The sequence below is a fragment of the Parambassis ranga genome, chromosome 22, assembly GCF_900634625.1.
Source record: "Parambassis ranga chromosome 22, fParRan2.1, whole genome shotgun sequence".
NCBI classification, from domain to species: domain Eukaryota; kingdom Metazoa; phylum Chordata; class Actinopteri; family Ambassidae; genus Parambassis; species Parambassis ranga.
In genome coordinates, this window is record NC_041042.1 from 20,228,279 (window position 1) to 20,251,570 (window position 23,292).

General features: G+C 42.2%; 1 protein-coding gene across 1 annotated transcript; it reads left to right on the forward strand.

Moving 5' to 3' along the window:
- Positions 1-419: 419 nt before the first annotated feature.
- On the forward strand, positions 420-22,775 carry gabrb1 (gamma-aminobutyric acid type A receptor subunit beta1). Its single transcript, XM_028395024.1, has 8 exons — positions 420-516; positions 601-668; positions 7,318-7,538; positions 20,197-20,279; positions 20,706-20,849; positions 21,440-21,592; positions 21,883-22,136; positions 22,452-22,775. Exons 1-8 carry the CDS (start codon positions 444-446, stop codon positions 22,773-22,775), a joined length of 1,320 nt encoding a protein of 439 aa, XP_028250825.1. The 5' UTR covers positions 420-443.
- Positions 22,776-23,292: the final 517 nt, after the last annotated feature.

The window sequence follows — 23,292 nt, forward strand, 5'->3', positions numbered from 1 at the left end:
GTTTAGAGTCTCTGCTCTGACGCTCTGCTTACTGCGCCAGCCTTCACTGTGCAGGTTCAGCATCCAACTTATCAAATTGTCATTTTGGCCTGTCTTTGTCGCGGCTACATCTTTATCTATAGTCGTCTTCCCTCGGTTGCCTCTGGCACTTAGATTCTGCTAAACGCGTATGCGTTGCTGGTGGAATAATTCTGCAGGGTCAATTTTCATCTGAGATCTTGCGTCAAAGTCTTGGGAGGATAAGAATTTCTGGCTATGTGGATTAATCCGAACCGCAGGTGCTTGGGATTCTGCTGCTTCTCTCTGCTGCTCACAGGAGTCTGGGGGGCGCAGGGGTGAGATATGATAAAATGATAACGTAATCCAGACAGGCTCTATAATAAGCTATTTTCCTTATTGGATTTAATGTATTTTCTACCCTCAGCGCCAACGAGCCCAGCAATATGTCATATGTGAAAGCCACCGTTGACAAGTTGCTGAAGGGCTATGACATTCGTCTGCGGCCTGATTTCGGAGGTAAAAGCCGCAGTGCCCACTGTCTCACGATGCTCCGTGGACTTCTATAAAGCTGAATATTTTTCTACTATCATATTTTCACAGGCGCCCCCGTGGATGTTGGCATGAGCATAGACATCGCCAGCATTGACATGGTGTCTGAAGTCAACATGGTAAGTTCCCTCTGTCGGCTGCTTCCACGTGACATTTATCGGGCGCTTTTAAAATCTGAATCTCCAATAGACATATTTAGCTACTGTTAACAATTCGGCTCGTAGCTTTGGATAATTGTGCAGCGCCGCTGCTGAAAGTGAATGAAAATATGCCCTCCCCTGAACAGAAAAATCCGCAATGTGTCAAGTCTAATCCGTATGCATCCAGTACATCCCGCAGTATCATCCGCGGAACCTTATTATTAACAAGGCAGGGAGAGTCAGGAAGATGCACACGCAGAAGAGAGAGCGAGGAGAGAGAGAGACACAGAGAGAGAGAGAGAGAGAGAGAACGCTAAATTGCTTTGCGATTCCACACACACGGGCAGAAGCCTGTAGACAGCTGTTTGTGGTAAACGGACATATAGGAGAATAGAAAGCCACATGTATGCATTATTTCACCACTTTTACACTTAAAAAATCTGTCTGGAGAATGTGAATTGACCATTTTGTATCAAATTCTTATTCAAATACATAAGGCACAGCAATTGGGCACACAGAGACCTAACACTATGCAGACCCCCTGCATATAATCCTGTACAGCAGTGACTGTGGTCAGGGTAAATGTGAAGTAGTGTGAAGCGATTTGAGTACCCAAGTAGGTAAAAGCGCTATATAAGTACAGACCATATTACATGCAGCCGTGTTCTTTTTGGAGAGCAGTTACTTTCTCCATGTAGCTCTGCTATGCACACCATAGTTGTTCAGTGTTCTTTTGGCGGATTCATAAACATTAATGTCCTTTAATTATGCCATGACACACTTTCAAAAACACATCCATTTGTTTAAGTATTGAAAACACTCCTGAACAAATGGATTCTAATTTGGCTCAAGCTTAAGGCCTCTGGAAAGGACCTAAGCTTGATTTGACCAAGCTGGTAATTAGTCATTTTGAAAATAATTTGTAAACATAAATCATTTATTTTATTATTGTTCATTTTATTTTAAAATGTTCTACCTTGGCAGCCACAGTTACATTTACATTTTGGTCTGTAGTACTTGGTCTGTGTGTCCAGCCCACAGCTCAACATGATGTGTTAGGGTAACTCATTTTGTTGATGAAGATTCTCAGTCATCCAGGTTGAAGCAATGCATCTCAATTTTGCTTTAATCACTGTATCAGAATTCCTTTATTTATCCCAGAGGGAAAATTCTTTTTGTTACAGAACAAATGAAAGTCAAAGATGGCATGGAATTGAAATATATAATAAATATCTAAATAACTTGGTAGCAGTTAAATCCCTGAGTTGTATCTAAAGAAGAACACATTTACTACTGTATAAAAACCTTTACATAGTAAAGAGCACGGCAAGAATATACTAGTATGAATGTACAGTGTCTGAGTGACTGTTATAGTTCAGAGTTTAACAGCTTGACTGTGACAGGCAGGGATGACTTCCTGTGTCTCTCAGTGGTGCATTGTGGGAGTCAGAGTCTGTTGCTGAACAAGCTCCTGTAGCTGGTCAGCACGCTGTGAAGAGGTTGAGAGGGACAATCTAGTATAATCTTTACTTTGGACAACAACCTCCTCTGACACACCTCTGTCTGAGAGTCCAGGTCCTCTCCCACAACATAGTCGCCTTCCTGATGATTCTGTTGAGACTGTTGATGTCCCTCACCCTCAGACTGCTGCCCCAGCAGACAACAGCACACATGATGGCACTGGCCACCACAGACAGAACATCCTCAGATCATCCTCATCGTCCTGCAGATGTTGAAGGATATGTATTGTTTTAGAGATTCATATATGTTCACATACCTCAGTTGGTGTTTTCATGTTATTGTACCAGTCGTATGCAGAATGTTAGGATAGACAACTCTATCGCACTATGAGACTCATCAGAGATTGTGACCATAAAAGCAAATGCAACAAGGAATGTTACACAAAGTTCCTTTGTTATGCCAGCCACCTATTAAAAATAAAATCTTAACAGGCCTGAACCAAGAAGGCTAAATATCATGCTCCTTCTTGCTGTGAGGCGACAGTGCTAACCACTGCAAATGTGACAAACATGTTCTGTGTTGTTGGAATCAAGGGTGGAGACAACACAAAACAATAATAACTTTGTATTCTCACAAATGCAATACAATTTTTACACTGAGTGTAGTTTCTTGGCAATCACCAGAAGAAAAACAATTGTGTGCTTAGTCTAACTGATAAACTAAAGGTGTTGGAAGATGGGGTCTCTCTTTGTACTCACCATTCCCTTAAGGTTAACAAAAAACCTTTTAAGTTCCCACTTTCCAAACTATGCCCACGTAACTATGGGACTTCTTCACACCTCCAACTGCCATGAAATCTCTGTCATCTTGTGAGAAGATCTTGGACATGGTCAAGGCTATGTTGTTTGTTGGCAGAGAGGGAGGAAGAAGAGTTTTATTTTGATGATTAATAATTGATTTGCATGGTGGTGTAGTTATGTTTGATGTGTGTAAAATGACTTGTATGTGCTTGTAGTTTAATTTGATATGCAAAATTATTTCTAAACATGGTTAGTGTAGTGTTTTATGGTTTTTATTGTAACATTGATCTAAATATCAGTAATAATTGAATGTGGAATGTTGTGTTTTGAGCAGAATTGACCTTTAATGTTCTCAAGAATGCTACAGTCAAAAATTATGAAAATATTCCTGGAGACATTCAGCTGGGTGAGAGACAAGAAGGCATTGAGCGTTTGTTGTCACCTGTTATAGAATATTTATGACAGCAATTATAATATCAGTAATAATGAAATTACCAATATAAGGTTTTGGCCAGAATTGACCTTTAATTTAATTTTGTTGAGTGCTACAGTCAAAAATTATGAAAATATTCCTGTTTACAGTCAGCAGAGTGAGGGACAAGAAAGCAGTGAAACTTCATCGTCACCTGATATAGAATATTTATAATAGAGATGATAATATCAGTAATAATTGAATGTGGAAAATGTTTTGAGCAGAATTGACCTTTATGTACTCAGGAATGCTACAGTTAAAAATGATGAAAATTTTCCTGGTTACAGTCAGCAGTTATAGAATATTTATAACAGTGATAATAACATCAGTAATAATGACATTACCAATATAAGGTTTTGAGCAGAATTTAAATGTAATTAAGAAAAATAGTTTTTTTCTGTATTCTGAAGCGTCTTAGTTCTTTTTAGAAAATTACTGAAACTAAATCTCATGAAGCATTTTGGCCATTTCCCCAAAATCAATTACTGCAAAACTGGGTTTTTTTTAAGAATTTTTGCCATCCTGAGTATTCGTACCGTACTACCAAACTTAGTAAAAAGCTCCATAATGACGAATAAAACAGCGTAAAAAAACTTGCCATACATGACTTCCTGTCTGCTCAATGTAGTTGGTACGAATAGTCTTGGGCATGAACCATCTCCAAAATAGAACTGCCTCGTATAATTCGCGTAGCAGCGCGCAGCTGGGTGATTCTCCAACTACAGAGGAATTTGTGTATCTGGCAAACAAAAAGAAAACTAAAATATATTTGTCTTTTTTTATTTTTTTTATTTTTGCCAAAAAATAAATGATAGATCAATTATTATTTTTTCAATATAAAATATGACTTTGTATGATTTTTGATGTATTACCTTTGTCCCTGAGCCAGATTCCGGACATTCATTCCTTTATAATATTGATTTTAGTTTAATCCAATCATATCTATATGGACAAATGATAATATATGGATAATGATAAATGCCTTATTTTAATGAAATTTATCATGTGTTTGTAAGAAATATTAGTATTTAATGTATAATTTATTCTTATCTATTTTTAATAAAAAGAATACCTGTCCCTTGGGGTACACGTCATTTCCACCACACACCACAAAATGTAACTTTAGGAATTAGTTTTTAAACATTTACACCTGCAACCAAAGCAGTTGTCATGTGACAGAAGAGCTCATGGCAGGAGAGCAAAGTTAGCTCAATGGAAGCAAGTGATCTTTGCAAAACCAAGAGTAGGTTTATTGGTCGTCATTTCCAAACAGCTCATATTTCCTTTGAATGTACAAATAATGAGAAAAATAGCATTTTATATTGTGTATTTTGAGTACAAGTAACACTAACTCTAAATCAGTGATTAACATGTCATGTTATGTCATGAGATATTTAAAAAAAAATTACAAATTGTCATTTCAATCACATTGTTAAATTGTGATGGAAAAGACATGTTGTGATGGAATTGACAATGCCAGAGTTGTAAACACATTTATTTGTATTAAGCATATTATTAGTAATTATTAAAAACACATCATCAACCAATTCATTGTTTTGGTCGCCAGAGAGTAGACTTGGAAGTAACAGGTGATTCTGAGACTCTCAAATCCACAAGCACACCTGTCCCTACAACTCAGCCCATTGCAGACCTTCATTAGGCACTGATTGGGAAATGGTGTGTGGTCACATAGGATGGGGACTCTTACAGGATGTTGGCTCTGACAGCCATGCCAAAACCATAAGTCGTATTGGCAATAACAGTTTTTTTTGGCCAATAAGTGAGGACATAATCTGGTACCGACCTGAAAATGTTCTTAGACTTGTCCCAGAACCTCAACCACATAGAGGCATATTATGTTGGATCCCACAGTTTGGGCAGAAATATGCTCTGTTCTTGAACATGAATAATAAAGGAAAGTATCCATATGGAAGTCTGAAGTTTTAAACCACAATTTAGGCACAAATTTGTCCCCCGAAGAAAATCGCGACTTGACACTGTCACCATTGGCAGGCGTGGCCGCATGGCTCTACAGTGCCCCCTAAAGTAGGAAAATATTCACAGCAACTGCTAAAGATTTGACACTCGGTACAAATATGTATCACCGTGCAATGAGAAAAAAGTCTCTTAGAGGTATCCTCTAAAATGCACAGGAAGTCCTCCATTTTGAAAAAAAAAAACTGTGCCATTTCGCAGTTTTTCACGCCCCACACTTTTACGAACTCCTCCTAGTCCAATCCACCTGAAAGTTGGTCTGGTTACTCTTAAGGCATTAGGGACCAAACGTTATCAAAAACGCAGCACTTCATTATATAATCTGGCTGAGGTCCCACCATGAATTTCACCCTGCGCCAACACACAAGTAATTGATGTGTTGTTGCCTGTATCTACTACATACTTCATCTAATGTGGATGAAACTTTACAGTCATGCTGAACATCTGACTCTGCATAGACTGATATGCTGATTTGCTACAGTCACTGCGCCACCTACTGGCCAGAGGACCTGTCTTTTGTATATGTATATTTTGGTGCACTCCTCTGTCCTCCTGACCACTGCTTGTGCCAGTAACGGGGGAGAGAGGAGGATGCGGGGCGATAGTCCCACGGACTGCAAGCGAGTGCGAGGGCCTGCCATCGCTGCTTGCAGCTTTAATTTTATTTATTGGAATTTAAATAATGTTATGTTTCAAAATTGAGGTTAATTTATGTCAAAGATAATAAAAGTGAACATTGTTAAGTAATGTTCTGTATCACATGTCATTTCCAACACATGCTGTCTTTTCCACCACATAATGTCATCTCCATCACAACACATATTTTTACATAAAATTCATAATAACAACACAGTCACACTAATAATATTTAGGAATTTTAAAAGATTGTGCTCTTACGGTTATAATTCATGTTCTTTATTAAAAAACTTATGATTGTGCCATGAAGGAACTTGATTGAAAGACTTCAGTAAAGGAGTTTAAAGGTGTTTGTCATTAAACAAGGGTAAACAATTATTTTTTTAAATACTTAAAATCAATACAATTATACATTTTGGTACATCTACATGTGAAATTTCATTATAGGTTTCAAAAACATGGATTATATTATTAATTTTGTTTGAAAAACACATATTTTGTGGTGTGATGGAAATTTGAAAAAGAAGTTAAAAAATTAACTTTCAACCTGTTTTCAGGTGATGAGCCGGCCAATCAATGATGTCGTAGCTGCCTCGCAGTAGTTCTGGATACCAATGTCTGTGTTTCTCTTCCTTCTTTTACTGCGTCAGTGTCTCATGTGTGTATGCTTCTTGGAAAAATAGTGAGGACCGTTGTCTGTTGTTTGTCAGCTTGGTAAGAGTGAGAAATAATCTTCTAAATATGGCTAGTTTCATTTCCATAATTGTTGAGAAGTTGTTGACTCGTGTCACAAGAACTGACACCTGTTTGGGAATGTTTTGAGGGGAAACTGTTTGCTTGTTATTTTGACAACTTATTAGGAGAGACATGTCATAGAACTATAGCAACACACATGAAATTAGCTATTTGCCAGGGCTTGATTGTGTCATTGTGTGCAGCCATCAGCTCAGCTGTTGTCTTCACATTGGGAATGACATGAGCAGACAAAGACCAAATAAAGTCAGGGTGGTTTACACAATACTGGATAAAATTCATCGCATTTATGTAAAAACAAATACATAGATAGATATTGTATTACAAAATAATTCAGTACTATGTTTCTGATTTTTCAGGAGAACAAATTAAGGATTGATTGGGTGATTGGACAAATCTATCAGCTATAAACAATTAGATAAGTCCATTATTGGTTGGCACCAACTCCAAACAGCGAATGAAAAAGAGAAGTGTTGTTTGTAGTAACTTTTCTTCACCCTTTGTCTTTCAGGACTACACCATTACTATGTATTTCCAGCAATCCTGGAGAGACAAGCGCCTCTCCTACACAGGCATTCCTCTTAACCTCACACTGGACAACCGGGTGGCAGACCAGCTGTGGGTCCCTGACACCTATTTCATCAATGACAAAAAATCTTTTGTCCATGGGGTTACAGTGAAAAACCGAATGATCAGGCTGCACCCTGATGGAACTGTACTTTATGGTCTAAGGTGAGAGTTGTTTCTGATTTCTCCCAAATCTCTATTTAAGTATGTTTTGTAGTTGCCAGAATCCTGCCTACATACATACCATTTTAACTCAACTAGCTAGAACTACCCACATAATTCTTATAATAACAAGTGGTACAAATGTTGACCTTTAATTAATATCCAATAAAGTGAAAAATTTAATCTGCCAGGCAAGTGACATGGGCTGGCAAATATTAATGTACAAGTGAAAAATTACGATACAGGCTTGTTTAAAGTTACTTGCTTGGGCCTGTGCAGACTATTAGGATTTGCTCACAAACACCATCTGTTGGGAAAACAACATAGCAACAAAGAGAATAGGTTTAGGATCAGGCTGAGGGATTCTTTTGTGTCTGTGTTCTGTCTATATTTTCATTCATTTCAAATTGGTGTGCATAAACTGGACTGACTATCTAGGGTGAGGAAGTACTCCAATTAGAGTGGGCATAAGTCTGTGTTTTGTGAACTAACAATAATTTACTGCAAAAACAGAAGTCTGAATTGATAATTGGGAGGAGGCACACAACACAATGAGCAGGAACTTGAAACCTGCCTAAAGTATTACTCATTTAATTTTGAGTTGTAAATGCAATTCAAGAATTGAACAGAAATACACTCTATGGTAGTTAGTACCAGGAGTTAGTTAGTTTGCTCTGCTCTAAATCAACTGATGACATCTTTCCTTGGTTCAGTTTGTCTGTTTTCAAAGAGAAACACAAATTATATCCATATATCCATAGCCTGGTCCATCTTGGTGTGGATTTGGGTGGCATGGTGGTGCATTGGTTAGCACTGTCACCTCACAGCAAGAGGTTTCCCAGTTCGATTGTGACGGGGGCCTTTCTTTGTGGAGATTCTCCCTGTACCTGCATGGGTTTTCTCTTTCTAAAGACGTGCTTGTCAAAATTGGTGTGATTGTGAATGGTTGTTTATCTGCATGTTGCCCTGCGATGGACTGGTGACCTGTCCAGGGTATACCCTGCCACGCACCCATAGATAGCTGGGATAGGCTCCACCCCCCTGTGAAGCGGGTATCAGATAATGGATGGTGTGGTTTTTTGGTCTGTGGCATGTGTGATTACTATACCAGGGGCCTGTTTCATTAGGGAGATTCAACAAACTGTTTGTTTAAATGTGAGTTGATTTACTCTGAGATGGAAAACTGAGTTTCTGGTTTCAGTACAGATGAGCAGTGTTAGTTCAATCAATCTAAGGACAGGACTCTAAGTTAGGCGTGTGCACCATGACAAGCCATCATCAATGGAGCCCCAATACGAATCACCATGGAAACCCTGAAAACAAAGTTTTTATGTGTGGCAATAGGCGGGGGCCTATTACCACACATAAAAACGGGTGAAATATAGAACTTCCCTGGCGCCAACTACCAAGGTGGATGCTTGTTGCAGCATTTAATTTTTTTTTTGGCTCTTTAGTATTTCTGTTTTTATCTGTGAAGCACAACAACACACTCTAGACGGCTAAACTCACGACAGGATGCATACAGTGCCACTGCCCTTCCCCCTCTCAGCAAGTCAGATCACAACCTAGTCCTGCTCACACCAAAGTATATGTTTCTCTTGATGTCTGTAGTCATGACGTCATTTGAGTGCCTGGTTCTGTCCCACCTCAAGACCATCACTGCCCCCCTCCTGGACCCATGCAGTTTGCCTACAGAGCCAACAGATCTATTCAATTCAATTCAATTTTATTTATATAGTGCATTTTACAATCAGAATAGTCTCAAAGCACTTCACAGAGACCCAGAGCCTGAACCCCATTAAGAACAGCAGTGGCAAGGAAAGACTCCCTTTTAACAGGAAGAAACCTTAAACATGACCTGGCTCAGGAGAACCTTCCTGCTGACAGTCGGCTGTGTAGAGGAGAAGAAGAAGAGGGAGACAGGACAGAGAGGATGAAGGAGAGAGAGGAGAAGAAGAGGGAGACAGGACAGAGAGGAAGAAGGAGGGAGAGGAGAAGAAGAGGGAGACAGGACAGAAAGGATGAAGGAGAGAGAGAGGAGAAGAAGAGGGAGACAGGACAGAAAGGATGAAGGAGAGAGAGAGGAGAAGAAGAGGGAGACAGGACAGAGAGGATGAAGGAGAGCGAGAGGAACAAACATGCACAAACATCATACAGAGAACAAACATGACAGGCTGTTGACAAGCAAGAGGAAACAGTGATTATATTATAGTAGTTATCTAGCTATATCATCAGTCAATAAATAGTAATAGTAATTTAATAGTAATTAAGACAAAGATGAGCAGCAGAGACTGGTGAAGTCAATGAGCACTGGAATATTCAGGGGCCGGACTGCAGGTCAGCATGCAGGTCTGGAGGCAAAGACCTGAAAAGAGAGAGAGAGGCACAGAACTACGAGGAAGACAGCAAACACAGTTTATGACACAAATCACTAGTATGAACCAGACTAATGACAGTGGAGGAGAGGTGAGAGGCGGATTTGAGGGAAACTGCTCAATGGATCTTGTTTGTGTCGCCCGACAGCGTAGGTTGATATCAGCATAGCTATTCTAAAGGTTAAGATTTATTGGCCCTATGCTGTATCTATACCTATCAGCCCTACACACTATTTTTGAGGCTAACTGTATGCTTTACTAAACAGAAAGGTTTTAAGTCTAGTCTTAAAGGTGGAGGCGGTGTCTGCCTCTCGGACCCAGATTAGTAACTAGTTCCATAGTCCTGGTGTGCCAGCAACAACCAGCCAGTGGTCTTGAGCCTTCCATGGAGCCGGCGGGGCTTTCTTTGTCTGTTCCTGAGCCAGCCAATGGTTTGTGGATTCTATGGAGCCGGCTCTGTTCATCTCACCTGTTCCTAAACCAGCCGGTGGTTTCAAGCCTTCCACTCTGTGAAGTATTCTGAGTAGCTCCAACACTAGTCTGAGTCTCTGTTCTAGCTGGAGTTACCCGACTGTAGCCAGTGTGGACCAGTGGCAGGTCTCAGCCTCTGCTGGGGGCTGCTTTTCGACTGTTCCTGTGCCAGCCGGTGTTACTGAGGATTCTACAGAACGGGTTGGATTCTCTTTGTCTGCTTTATGTCCTCTTCCCTGGAGCCGCCTAGAGGTGGTCTCCACACAACGTCATCTTTCCTGGAGCTGCCAGGAGGCGAGCCCTGGGCAACGTTGCATTCTCTAGGGCCATGGAGGCCTGGGTGGGTCTTCTACAGTGACTCTCGAGGTTTCTTGCTCTGACTCTGGTGGGTCCTCTACTCCACCTCTGGAGTTGTCCGGCACTTACCGTGTTGAGACTTTTACTATGACTATGTAGTTTTTCTGCTCGGACCCTGGTGGGTCCCCATTGCAGTCTCTCTAATAGACACTTTTAATAGATGCAACAAGTCACCTGCCAATCTCATGCACATGTTTTGGTCATGTCCAAAACAGTTTAAAATATTGGTTTAAAATATTTTGGGATAGGCTGTGGTGGGGGGTGGAGGGTATTCTAAAAAATGCTAAACTGAAAATGTGAGCATTCTGTGTTTCATATGGGGATTTTCCCCATTTTCAATCTGTAGACTTGTATTGTTGATGCTCAATAAACATATTACAAAAAAAGACTGTCAGATTGCATTGTTCCTATGTGAATCCAAGCAATCCAAACAAAAGATAAACAAAACATTAAAGCTGCAAGCAGCGATGATGGGCCCTTGCACTCCTTGTGGTCTGCGGGACTTGCAGCCGCTTCCTCCCCTATTGTCCCACGGCCTCTCTCCCCTGGGTACCAGCATGAGCTGTGGTCTGCAGGCCAGAGAAGTACACCAAAACACACATATACAAAAGAGAATTCCTCCGGCCAGTGACTGTAGCTTAGGAGCATATCAATGTGTGCAGAGTCAGATGTTCAGCATGACTGTACAGTTTCATCCACATAGGATGAAGTATGAGGGAGATACAGCCACAAAAACATCTATTTCATGGTAACTTTTACTCAGCCATGTCTTCAGAACCATGTGACAAAATCTCAGGTCTATCAGAGTATTTCCCTGGGAGGAGTTTATTCAAACACAAGGTGTGGAACATGGAAAATCAGCCTTAACAAAATGCATACTGCCAGTAGGTGGCGCTAGGAGAGTATCAGCTCATTAGCATATCAATCTGTTCAGAATAGCAGGCTCAGCATGCCAATTTTTTTTCATCCACATAGGATGAAGTATGTGGAAGATACAGCCACAAATATCAACATCAGCGTACCAACTGTCATTGCCGTAGCTATTGTGCTGAATATTTTCAAATTCTAGGGGGCGCTGCAGAGCCATTTGGACAGTCACTGTTGTGGCGACAGTTTTGAACTTTATTCAGATAAGCTTAGTTTTTCAAATCAACCCACAACTGCAGATTTAGCAGTTATTCCTGAGAATTACAAAGCTGACATTCTCCTTTATTACCATGCCCGTTTTATAATATATCTAGGCTTGATAATGGTTTAAGTGTGTAAAGACAGTCTCAGAATATATTTACTATATATTTATTTATATATTTACTACTCTGACATATTTCTCTGACACTCCTGATTTTCTTATACAGACCATAGCTCTCAGCACACAATGCAGCTCTTTCTGACCATTTTTGTACTTCTCCATAACATTATCAGAGCAAAGATTAGTAAAATTTAAAAGTTAAAATGTTGTCCTTGGTAAAATTCCTTCACATACTGTTGATGATTTATTTATTCTTTTTTTTTATTTGACCTTTTTCTCTGTTGTGGTCTGCATTCCTCTGTAGAATGTAAAAATCATTCCATGTTAGTGCTGAAACATCTCCATCTCATTCATGTTAGTGCCTGCCATTTTTGAACAACTGATTTTATAATGGTTTGCATTGTATATATTATGGGCATTTGCTTGATGATGAATGAAATAGTGTCAGAGGAGATATAGCTATTATTAATGAAATGATGTATCTCTTTTCTCTACACCTGTTTTTGCTGAAAGTGGAGAGCACCTGAACAAAACAGTTAGTCCTTCTTTCATCAACTACTCAAGAAGCTTCCAGCTGCTTCCTTAACTTAAGGCTCCATTTGTCTGCTCAAGTAGGCCTACAGACCAAGGCAGAGCTAAGGTGGCCAGGCACTTATATAAGGGAGCTCACATTATAAAAAGCACTTACCTGTCACTCAAAAAGGTCATGCCTTATGCATAAGTTAGGCTGCAATTACAAGTCAATTTTATTTATTAGGCACATTTCACAAGCAAGATTGTCTCAAGGCTCTTCACAGAGACCCAGAGCCTGAACCCCCTTAAGAGCAACAGTGGCAAGGAAAAACTCCCTTTTAACAGAAAGAAACCTTGAACAGAACCCAACTCACAAGGACCCATCCTGCTGATAGTAATCACATACTGTAATGTAACACATTACATTTGATTGAACACATATGTCACGCCTGGCTCGCAGAAGGCGGACAAACAAAACACCAAACGGGAGGGATGCCAATCAAAGTGCAATTTATTAACATAAAATAAAGTATAACAAAATTAAACAACCCAAACAAGTGCCAAAACAAAAGAAAAGGTGGCCGCTGGCGAGCAGGCCAACACAACCAATGCAGAGCAGGGCTGGCAGGGCTGAGCAGAGAGAGCCATCAGTGCTGGAAACTGGCTTTTAAACCTAGCCGACCACGCCCCCGCCAGGTGGCACCGTAATCAGGAACACCTGAGAATAGGGAGAGAAACAAGGGGAGAGGAGGAGGCAGAGCTGGGAGCAAAGTTAAAGGCCCCAGACACAGACGAGATCCAGCCCACTCAGGGGCCGTCACACCCCTCCCCTTAAGCTGTGGACCACTAAGGTTCACAGTAAATGACCAGCGGTTACATCTAGAGTCACCCACCAACTTCTGCCCAGTACTCACCTCTCCGCCACCAGGTACCTTGGAGCATATTTAAGAGAGACTGAGAAACAGAGATTAAGTCAGCAGAGACAACAGCAAACAACCACAGACCAGGACAATAAACCCTATTCACTCAGTGTCCATGTTAATGAACCCTAATCAAGAGAGGCCAATGGGGCCCGGGACAGAGCATCTGCCAAGATATTATCATGCCCTTTAATATGTCGGATGTCCAAATTGTAGCCCTGTAAGAATAGGGACCACCTAATCAACCTCTGATTAGGAGATTTTAAACTCTTCAGAAAAATCAGGGGGTTGTGATCGGTGTAGACCACTAGAGGCGCCACACTGCCCACATAGACTTCAAAATGCTGCAGCGCCCAGACTAATGCAAGCGCCTCCTTTTCAATAACAGAGTAATTGCCCTGGTAGCGATTAAACTTTTTAGAGAAGAAGCATACTGGTCTCATTACCCCATCGTCACCCCCCTGGAGCAGGACGGCACCAGCCCCAACCTGGCTGGCGTCCACCTGGAGCTCAAAAGGCCTGTCACACCGAGGGGCCGCTAGAACAGGGCGAGAGCACAGAAGTGTTTTAACATTTTCAAACGCTTGTTGGCAATCTGACGACCAGATAAATTTTACTCGAGCTTTTAACAGCTCTGTCAGAGGGAATACTACCGTCGAGAAATTTCTGCAGAAGCTCCTATAATAACCCACAAGACCTAGAAACCGTTGAAGTTCTTTTTTAGTGGTGGGCTGGGGAAATTCAGCCACTGCCGCTACCTTGGCACCAACAGGCGCAACCTTACCCTGGCCAACCACGTGTCCAAGGAACGTCACAGTCGCTTGGGCAAATTCACACTTTGCCAAATTTACTGTTAACTGTGCCTCCGACAGCCGCTCAAACAACGCTTTAATCCTCTGCAGATGAGAATGCCACGTGTCACTAAACACCACCACGTCATCCAGGTAGACCGAACATCCATCCAACCCTGCTGTAACTCGATTCATCAGACGCTGAAACGTCGCTGGAGCATTTTTTAAGCCAAAAGGCATCACAGTATATGAATACAGGCCACAGGGAGTGACAAAAGAAGCGATCTCCTGGGCCCGCGGTGACAGCGGCACCTGCCAATAACCTTTAAGCAAATCAAACTTTGAGACAAATTTAGCTGAGCCAACCCGATCTATACAATCATCCATCCTAGGCAAAGGGAATGAGTCAGTTTTTGTGACTGAATTAACCCTCCTCATATCCGTACAAAAACGAAGTGTCTTATCAGCCTTTGGCACCAGAATGCAAGGGGAAGCCCAACTAGAAAAGGATGGAACTGCAACATTATTTTGCAACATGTACTCAATCTCCGTATTCAAACACTCTAGCTTCGCTGGTGGCATGCGGTAAAACCGCTGTTTAATGGGCTGCGCCTCTCCCACATCGATGTCATGCACAATCCAACTGGTGCGGGACGGCACGTCGCCAAAAAGCCCTGGAAACTTTTTAATAATCTCAGTCAATTCGGCACGTTGTGACATGGACAAATGGGATAACAGCAAATCAAGATTTTTGAGTGACTCAGAATTTTTCAACCGGCCAGACAACACACCATCAGGGTCCGAGACCCCGTCTCCCTCCTGTGCAATAATGCAGCGGTCCCCAACCTTTTTTGCACCACGGACCGGTATCATGTAAAATAATACTTTCACGGACCGGCACAGAAAAAAAAAAAACAAAGTGCATAAACAGACTCTTACGCTTAATTAGTGGGAGCCTTTGAGCTTTCCCAGCAATGAGGCGGTCCCATCTGGGGATAATGGGAGACATGACACCCGAAGTGTGTTTCTTATGTCCAGTCCACTCCGTAATTTTGTTTTGGCCGTCATTAATTGCTTCAGTCGTTCTTGTTCATGTTTTCTTCCATGGCTTGTCTTTTAATGCAGGGTGCTCGGTCTCGCAGTTCTGAAGGCTTCGTTGCCTCATTTGCGAGTCTGTCGCCACATATCACTCAGAGCGGACTTGGTGTGTGAGAATCACCTGTTGCAATAAATCCGTATTTTAAATAGGACTCCTGATATAGTCTTTTAAATGCGGGTTTCTTTTTCTTTGAAGGGGTAGGCTCCTCTTCTTCTGTCTCCTCGTTAGGCCTTTTCCCCTTTCCGAAGAAGCTCTCCAAAGACGTTTGTTTTTTATTTATTTTTGCTGCTTGTGGGCCTAATTTTGGGGTTCCGTATCCCGTGACCGAGACAAGCGTCTGGGCAGGTGCTTAAAGGCACAGGCGGATGAATCTGATCGATTTATAAATGAAACAGCTGTCAGACTCAGATAATGAATAATATATGTTTTGCTCAGTCTTTCTGTGCGGCCCGGTACCAAATGACCCACGGACCGGTACCGGTCCCCGGCCCGGTGGTTGGGGACCACTGCAATAATGCACGTATCAACCGCGAGGGCTGGACAGACTGTGTCCTGTACGCTGCTGCCCTCTGCGGAGCGTTGATAGTAAGGTTTTAAGAGGTTGACGTGACAGAGTTGTGTTCTCTTTCTACGACCAGGAGTAGTTATTAGATAATTTAAATCTGTCACTTTCTCCTTCACAGTGAAAGGACCTGAATATTTTGCCTGAAAGGGGGAACAAACCAGAGGAGTCAGCACAAGGACCTGGTCCCCAGGACTAAATTCTTGACGCTTTGCATGGCGATCATATTTCACTTTCATCTTCCTCTGGGCTAACTGCAGTTTCTCTTTAGCCAGACACCCTGCTGTATACAAGCGGTGACGAAAACCATTTACAAAGTCAATCAAATTCTTTGGCGCTTCAGTAGAAACTAAATTATCTTTCAAAGTCGCCAAAGGGCCACGCACCGTGTGTCCAAAAACGAGCTCGTTCGGGCTGAAACCCACACTATCCTGCACAGCCTCACGAGCCGCCAACATCAACCATGGAATCCCCTCTTCCCAGTCTCTATCCAGATACGATACGTACAATATGCGCGTAAAAGCGATTTCAAAGTCTGGTGGAAGCGCTCCAGTGCTCCCTGGCTCTGTGCATGATACGCTGTAGACTGATTGTGCTTAACACCAAGAATTTTCAAAACGTGGGCAAACATGTGTGAAGAAAAATTTGACCCACGGTCACTTTGTACAATCTTAGGAATCCCAAATACAGAAATAAACTGGGAAAGTGCTTTGACAACAGCCTTTGTGGTGATTGAACGCAGAGGATAAGCGGCAGGATACCGCGTACTTTGGCACATCACTGTCAATAAATATTTACAACCCGATTTTGATGCAGGCAATGGCCCCACGCAGTCAATAACAAGATATTCAAACGGCTCTTTCACTGCTGGGATTGGCTGTAACGGTGCTGGTTCAATGCTCTGGTTCGGTTTGCCGGTCAGCTGACACACGTGACAAGATTTAATATAGGACGCCACATCTTTTTTGACACGAGGCCAGAAAAAGTGCTTTAGAATGTGCATGTATGTTTTACGCACCCCAAAATGACCATTTTGATCATGTGCAGCTTTCAATACATCCGTCCTAAACACTTCAGGTACCACCACCTGAAACACAGGGTCGCCTACCATTTCACTGCCAACCGGAACCCATTTACGCATTAACAAATCATCCTGTGCAAAGTAACCCTGCGCAGCATCCATAATTTGATCAGCTGACAACATCTGGTCCCACAACGATGACAAGGTATGATCCGCTTTCTGCGCTTTAACCCACTCATCCCGGGACACGGCCACAGGCAGACTAGACCACAACGCAGGCCCAACTGCAGGTTTAACAGAGGGTGACTCCACCAAATCGCCCTCCTTTTTACTCTGTGCGCGCGTCACAGCACAAACCGGAAAAATCTGGCTGTCACAAGACTCTTCAGGTAGCAAAGGCTCCGAGGAAACCACGGGAGGCGGAGGACCACTCGCCCACACGGCACTCCCACAGATGTCATTACCCAAAATCATAGCCACATCTCCTAAGGGCAAGGCAGGACGCACACCCACAGGAAACACCTTTGACTAAATCACAGTCCAAAACAACATGATGTCGAGGGACCGGGACAAAACCAAGCTCCATGCCGTGCATCACAATGGAATCACCAGTTAGTGTATCACTGGAGAACGGCAACACAGAGTCAATGATAAATGAGTGCTTGGCTCCTGTGTCACGAAGCACTTTAATGTTTACGCCCTCATCACTACCGGTTAGAGACACCCTTGCGCTTGTAATAAACGGATCAAAGCCTGAGCTATCGCCGGACTCTGGCATTACTGTCTCTTCACCGCACGGCACAGCGCACAGCATAGCTGGTGCCAGGGAAGGCGCACCACCTCTTTTTAACAGAGGGCATCGATCTTTCCAATGGCCTTCTCCGCGACAGTAATTGCACACATTTGCATTACCAGATCTCACAGGACGCCCCATTTGAACAGACCTGCGAGAGGAGCCCCGTTTAACAGACGCAACGTGCGCATCAACAAAGTCACCGGATTTATTCGCAGACCCTGAACGCAATCCAGCAAAATTGGTGCCACCTTGGTGTGCCAAGACAAAATCATCAGCCAACTGAGCAGCTTTGAACACACCGTCTGGCTCACGCTCGTTCAAATAATTAACAACACGACCTGGTAAGGTATTCTTAAATTGCTCCGAAACAATAAGCTCACTAAGCCCGTCAAAGGTATTAACCCCCACAGCCGAACACCAGCGCTGAAAATGGGACTTTAATTCCCCCACAAACTCCACATGTGTTTGTTTCTCCCGTTTAACCCACTGCCTAAACCTCTGCCTATAAGCCTCTGCAGTCAGCTGATATGCTTTTAACACCGTAGTCTTTACCGTTTCATACGTCAAACCCTCCTGCGCGCACACAGCAGAGTACGCCTCCTGCGCCTTACCCGTAAGCACGCATTGAAGCAGAAGAATTTTTTCAACGTCTGGCCACTGTCTGGCCTCAGACACACGTTCAAACAGAGCGAAAAACGTGTCAGGATCTCGCTCATTAAACTTAGGAACAAGACGGAGATTAGCAGTCATATCCCCGCCTTCATGAGTACGCACAGACCCAGACCTGTCTGCCGCCCCCGCGGTGGACAACCTAGACTGACCGTCCAAAATTCTGAGCTTAGTCTGCTCCAATTCCAGCTGCATCTGACACAGCCGCTGCTGGTGCTCAAGGAGCCGCTCCTGCTGCTCAAATGTGAGCGCCTCCATGCGCATCACTGATGCCCCTGGCGGCGCCAGCTTCACAGCCGCTGCACCGCCCGGCTCTTTCTGCAGCACACCTCTTTCAAATAATGACAACAAAATAAATGTTTTGATTTCATCCTTAAGCATCCCATCCCTCAGATCTATATTATAATGCCCTGCTACCTCTAATAATTGATCCTTTTTACAAGTTTCTAAAAACGCAGCGCTAGGCGCTTCACAAACCTCAGCCAAGTCCATGTTAAACACACCAATTCACCTCAGAGTAAACTTCGTACTGGACAGACATCCAGGCAAACATGGAAACAGGAAAATTCCCTCTAACTGCCTAACCACCAGTCTAGCTACAGCTGGACCCTAGTCTTCATGCAGTTCTGTGGCGGGTTGATTAAGCACAAACCCAGCGGGAGGTACGGCACTCTCCAATAGACCACCGCACACAAACCCCCTGGACTGCCCCCGAGATGGTTGCAGAAACAACCAACAGTAACCACGCCCCGCAACACTAACAAACAAACAAAACAAAATGACACACTCCCAAAGGAGAATGTGTCCTGTGCCTAACAGGGAACCCCCGACCCATGCATGTCTGACCAGTACTTACCCTAACTCTGTCTGGTGACCACAAACTGCAACAATCAGTGACTCAAGCAGGCAATCAGAGAATCGGACGAGCCCCCATTTGTCACGCCTGGCTCGCAGAAGGCGGACAAACAAAACACCAAACGGGAGGGATGCCAATCAAAGTGCAATTTATTAACATAAAATAAAGTATAACAAAATGAAACAACCCAAACAAGTGCCAAAACAAAAGAAAAGGTGGCCGCTGGCGAGCAGGCCAACACAACCAATGCAGAGCAGGGCTGGCAGGGCTGAGCAGAGAGAGCCATCAGTGCTGGAAACTGGCTTTTAAACCTAGCCGACCACGCCCCCGCCAGGTGGCACCGTAATCAGGAACACCTGAGAATAGGGAGAGAAACAAGGGGAGAGGAGGAGGCAGAGCTGGGAGCAAAGTTAAAGGCCCCAGACACAGACGAAATCCAGCCCTCTCAGGGGCTGTCACACATAGCAAATAAAAATGCATTTGTACATGTACATATACATATGTGTATTATTCTGTACATTATTTTGACTTCAATATTCAATTACCGATAGTGATAGTAAAAGTTGAATTTGACTCATGTCCTGAATGAGCTGAATATTTTGATTGCATGGTTTTAATAGGTGTCATTTTGATCAGCTTTGTCCCAGCTGACAGATCTTATATGCACTTCATGCAACCACAGCTGACGTTAGTATCCAGTCAGTACTGGTCAGTCAGTACTGGACAGTACTACGAGGAAAACTGGACATACAGTTAGTACCATGAAATAATGGATCATATGTCAGCCTGATGAGGGGAGAGGAAGGGAGAAGAAGAAGAGAGGAGGTAGGGGAATAGAGATGGTGGACAGGATGGGAAAAAGGCAAAAGGTCGTATGTTTTATGGTATGGACTAAATTTCTTGCTTGGAAAGGTGATTGTGTGTTAGATCTTATGATTAATTTTTCTTCAGGTGTCAGTACATGACTCAATATCTTTTTAAGGATCACCACAACAGCTGCCTGCATGATGGACTTACGCAGATACCCACTGGATGAGCAGAACTGCACCTTGGAGATTGAAAGTTGTAAGTGGCATAGATTCCACATATTGTTTGCACATAAACATATGTAGTGCCACTGCAAAATTATACTAATGTACCATTATTGAGTTCTCAATCAGTTGCCTTTTATGTCTGGTCCAAATTTTGTTCTTAGAGTCAAAAAACAATTACCTCATTGACAGGACAATGTTGTTATGCAGGTTTACATGGGCCCGAACAGGAAAATCTAATTCTGGTGACAACAACTGACCATGCCGCTCCTGCCGTTTTCTCACTACAACAAAATTGTAGTAGTGAGAAAACAAAGACAAAAATTTGTAGAATTGGAAATGTTATAGGTATGTACAGTTACTATATGTTTCATGTACCCTTAGAAACCTGTGGGAACCACATGTGGATCCATAAATCATCCATTTTGAGGTTTAAATTGTGTTTTCCTGATACTTTCAGATGGATACACCACTGACGACATCGAGTTCTACTGGCAGGGAGGAAGCAATGGAGGCTCAGTCACTGGTGTGGAAAACATTGAACTGCCCCAGTTCTCCATAATTGACTATCAAACTCTCTCCAAAAAAGCTGTGTTTGCCACAGGTAACAAAGTAACAAATTATTAGGGTCATTTCTATTTTCTATTATATTTTAACTAGATGTTTGATAGGTCGTAGTCTGTAGCTTCAGAGATGGCTGGTCGCAAATGTAATTTAATTACGGTGTGGTTTACTGGACTTGATTTCATATTTATGCCAGTTAACATTATTGTCCAATGAAGGAGGCAGAAAATTTAGGATTACTGCTGACTGACAAGAAAAACTCCCCATTGTATTGTGTAAAATGAAACATTCTTGCAACATCTTGCAACTTGAGTTGTGGTCATAAATGTGATACTGGTAAAGAACTGCACAAATGTTATAATATTTCTGCTAAATTGACAATATCAGGTTTTAAAGACCTTTTAAAGAAGGCTTTGAAGTGTCTTATTTTTTCCACAAAACAATACCTACAATATGTATTTGTTGAGTAAATAATTAAAAAGCAAATTTTCTTGCAATGTTTCTAACACTTTCTGTAGGCATTAAAAGAGGATTAAATGTGTGCTTGTCCAAATATGTCCAATTTCACTTGAGAGGGAGAAAATTAATGGACTACTAAAAGTGCCTTAAACATCATCCTGTCTTCCACAGGGTCTTATCCACGTCTGTCTTTGAGCTTCAAGCTGAAAAGGAACATTGGCTATTTCATTCTGCAAACCTATATGCCCTCCACCCTGATCACCATCCTGTCCTGGGTCTCCTTTTGGATAAACTATGATGCCTCGGCTGCCAGAGTAGCCTTAGGTCAGTGACCTTTTCGTTTTGGTTTATTTTGTTTTGTTTTGTTTTGCCCTTTTTGAGTGATGCTAATCAGTTGCTCAGGAAGGTCTATGGGTATGAAGCAGTCCAGAGCTAGATTAGGATCTGTTTCTAGAAGTGGCAGTGTATCGTCTGAAGACTGGTTTATAGACTGTTTTAGTAGTTATTTAGTAGGTCTTACTTCTCTCCCAGTTATGATGTTTTTTTCTGTATGCATTAAAAATGTATAAGGCCTCGTCTTAACCATCCTGTCATTCTGATCTGCTTGTCTGCAGGTATAACCACTGTACTGACCATGACCACCATCAACACCCACCTTAGGGAGACGCTACCCAAAATCCCCTATGTTAAGGCCATTGATATTTACCTTATGGGTTGCTTTGTCTTTGTGTTTCTGGCCTTGCTGGAGTATGCCTTTGTGAACTACATTTTCTTCGGCCATGGACCTCATCTGCAGAAGAAAGTGGCAGAAAAGGCTGCCAAGTCCAACAACGAGAATAAGGGTAGACAGGAGAGCAACAAAGTGCAGGTGGGAAGGATTTGTGGAATTTATAAGTAAATCACTTGAAAGAGCCAAGAAACTCAGCTAAAGGTTTTCACTAATGGTGCTTTATAAATAATTGCTGCTTTGCCAGGGCCACTGACAGGGAATATAGGAATACAAGTCTGAGTATTTAAAGACAATATAGCAGAGGATACCTGTAACACTGAAGACGAGCCAGATTTTGCCAGACCAACAGCAGAAAAAAATGTATGGTCAGGTGCTAGTTCTATAGTCTTTAACTTTGCTGTCTAGTTTTTGATTTCACTGAATTTACTGAAATGTGATGACCTGCTTTTCAAGGTTGATGCTCATGGCAACATCCTCCTAACCAACCTGACTACTGAGATGGGTGCTCTCAACGACCCACGCGCAACAATGTTCTCTTATGATAGTGCCAGCATACAGTACCGGAAGCCCATGACCGCCCGAGAACTGTACAGACGACCAGCCCTCGAACGACCAGTGTGTCACAAGAAGGGACGTTTGAGAAGAAGGGCCTCCCAGCTCAAAGTCAAGATTCCGGACCTCACAGATGTCAATGCAATAGACAAGTGGTCCCGTGTTGTCTTCCCAATTACGTTCACATTCTTTAATCTTGTCTACTGGCTTTACTATGTGCACTAGGGTGGCAGCAATAAGTAAAAAGCATGTGGCAGTATAAGTGCTAATATTTCATGGAAAAGCAACACGACTTGTACAGTAAAGAAAATATAGTACCCATTTGTATAAATCTATATATCTGAGGTTTATTTAAAAAATGTAGATACAATTTATATAAAAAAAATCCCGTTTCCTATACTCATCTATATCTAGAATTTAAGACAAATAATACAATATATAATTCAAAGCAAAGACTGTACGTGAGCGAAACACCATGGGGCCAAACAGAGAGTAACCTAAACTGTTTTACTTGATTTAGATTAAATCCCAACTAGCAAATGTAGAGAGGACTTCCTTTTTAATAAGAGATTGTTCATTTGATTTTAGCTCAATGCTCTGTATTTAAACTGTAACATATGTTATTTGAAACTTACTTATCTCTTAAAAGCAAAATTTAGTCAAATTTGTATCTACAATATTCATTGCATATACAGTAATGCTCTTTAAAAGAATTTTAAACAATGTCAAATGTCACCATGCA

Bases quoted from the DNA above. Each gene is read 5' to 3' on its own strand.
- gabrb1 (XM_028395024.1), top strand. From the start codon at position 444: ATGTCATATGTGAAAGCCACCGTTGACAAGTTGCTGAAGGGCTATGAC. The intron at 7,539-20,196 runs GTGAGAGTTGTT...TATCTTTTTAAG, and splicing joins ACTGTACTTTATGGTCTAAG to GATCACCACAACAGCTGCCT. The intron at 20,850-21,439 runs GTAACAAAGTAA...TGTCTTCCACAG, and splicing joins AAAAGCTGTGTTTGCCACAG to GGTCTTATCCACGTCTGTCT.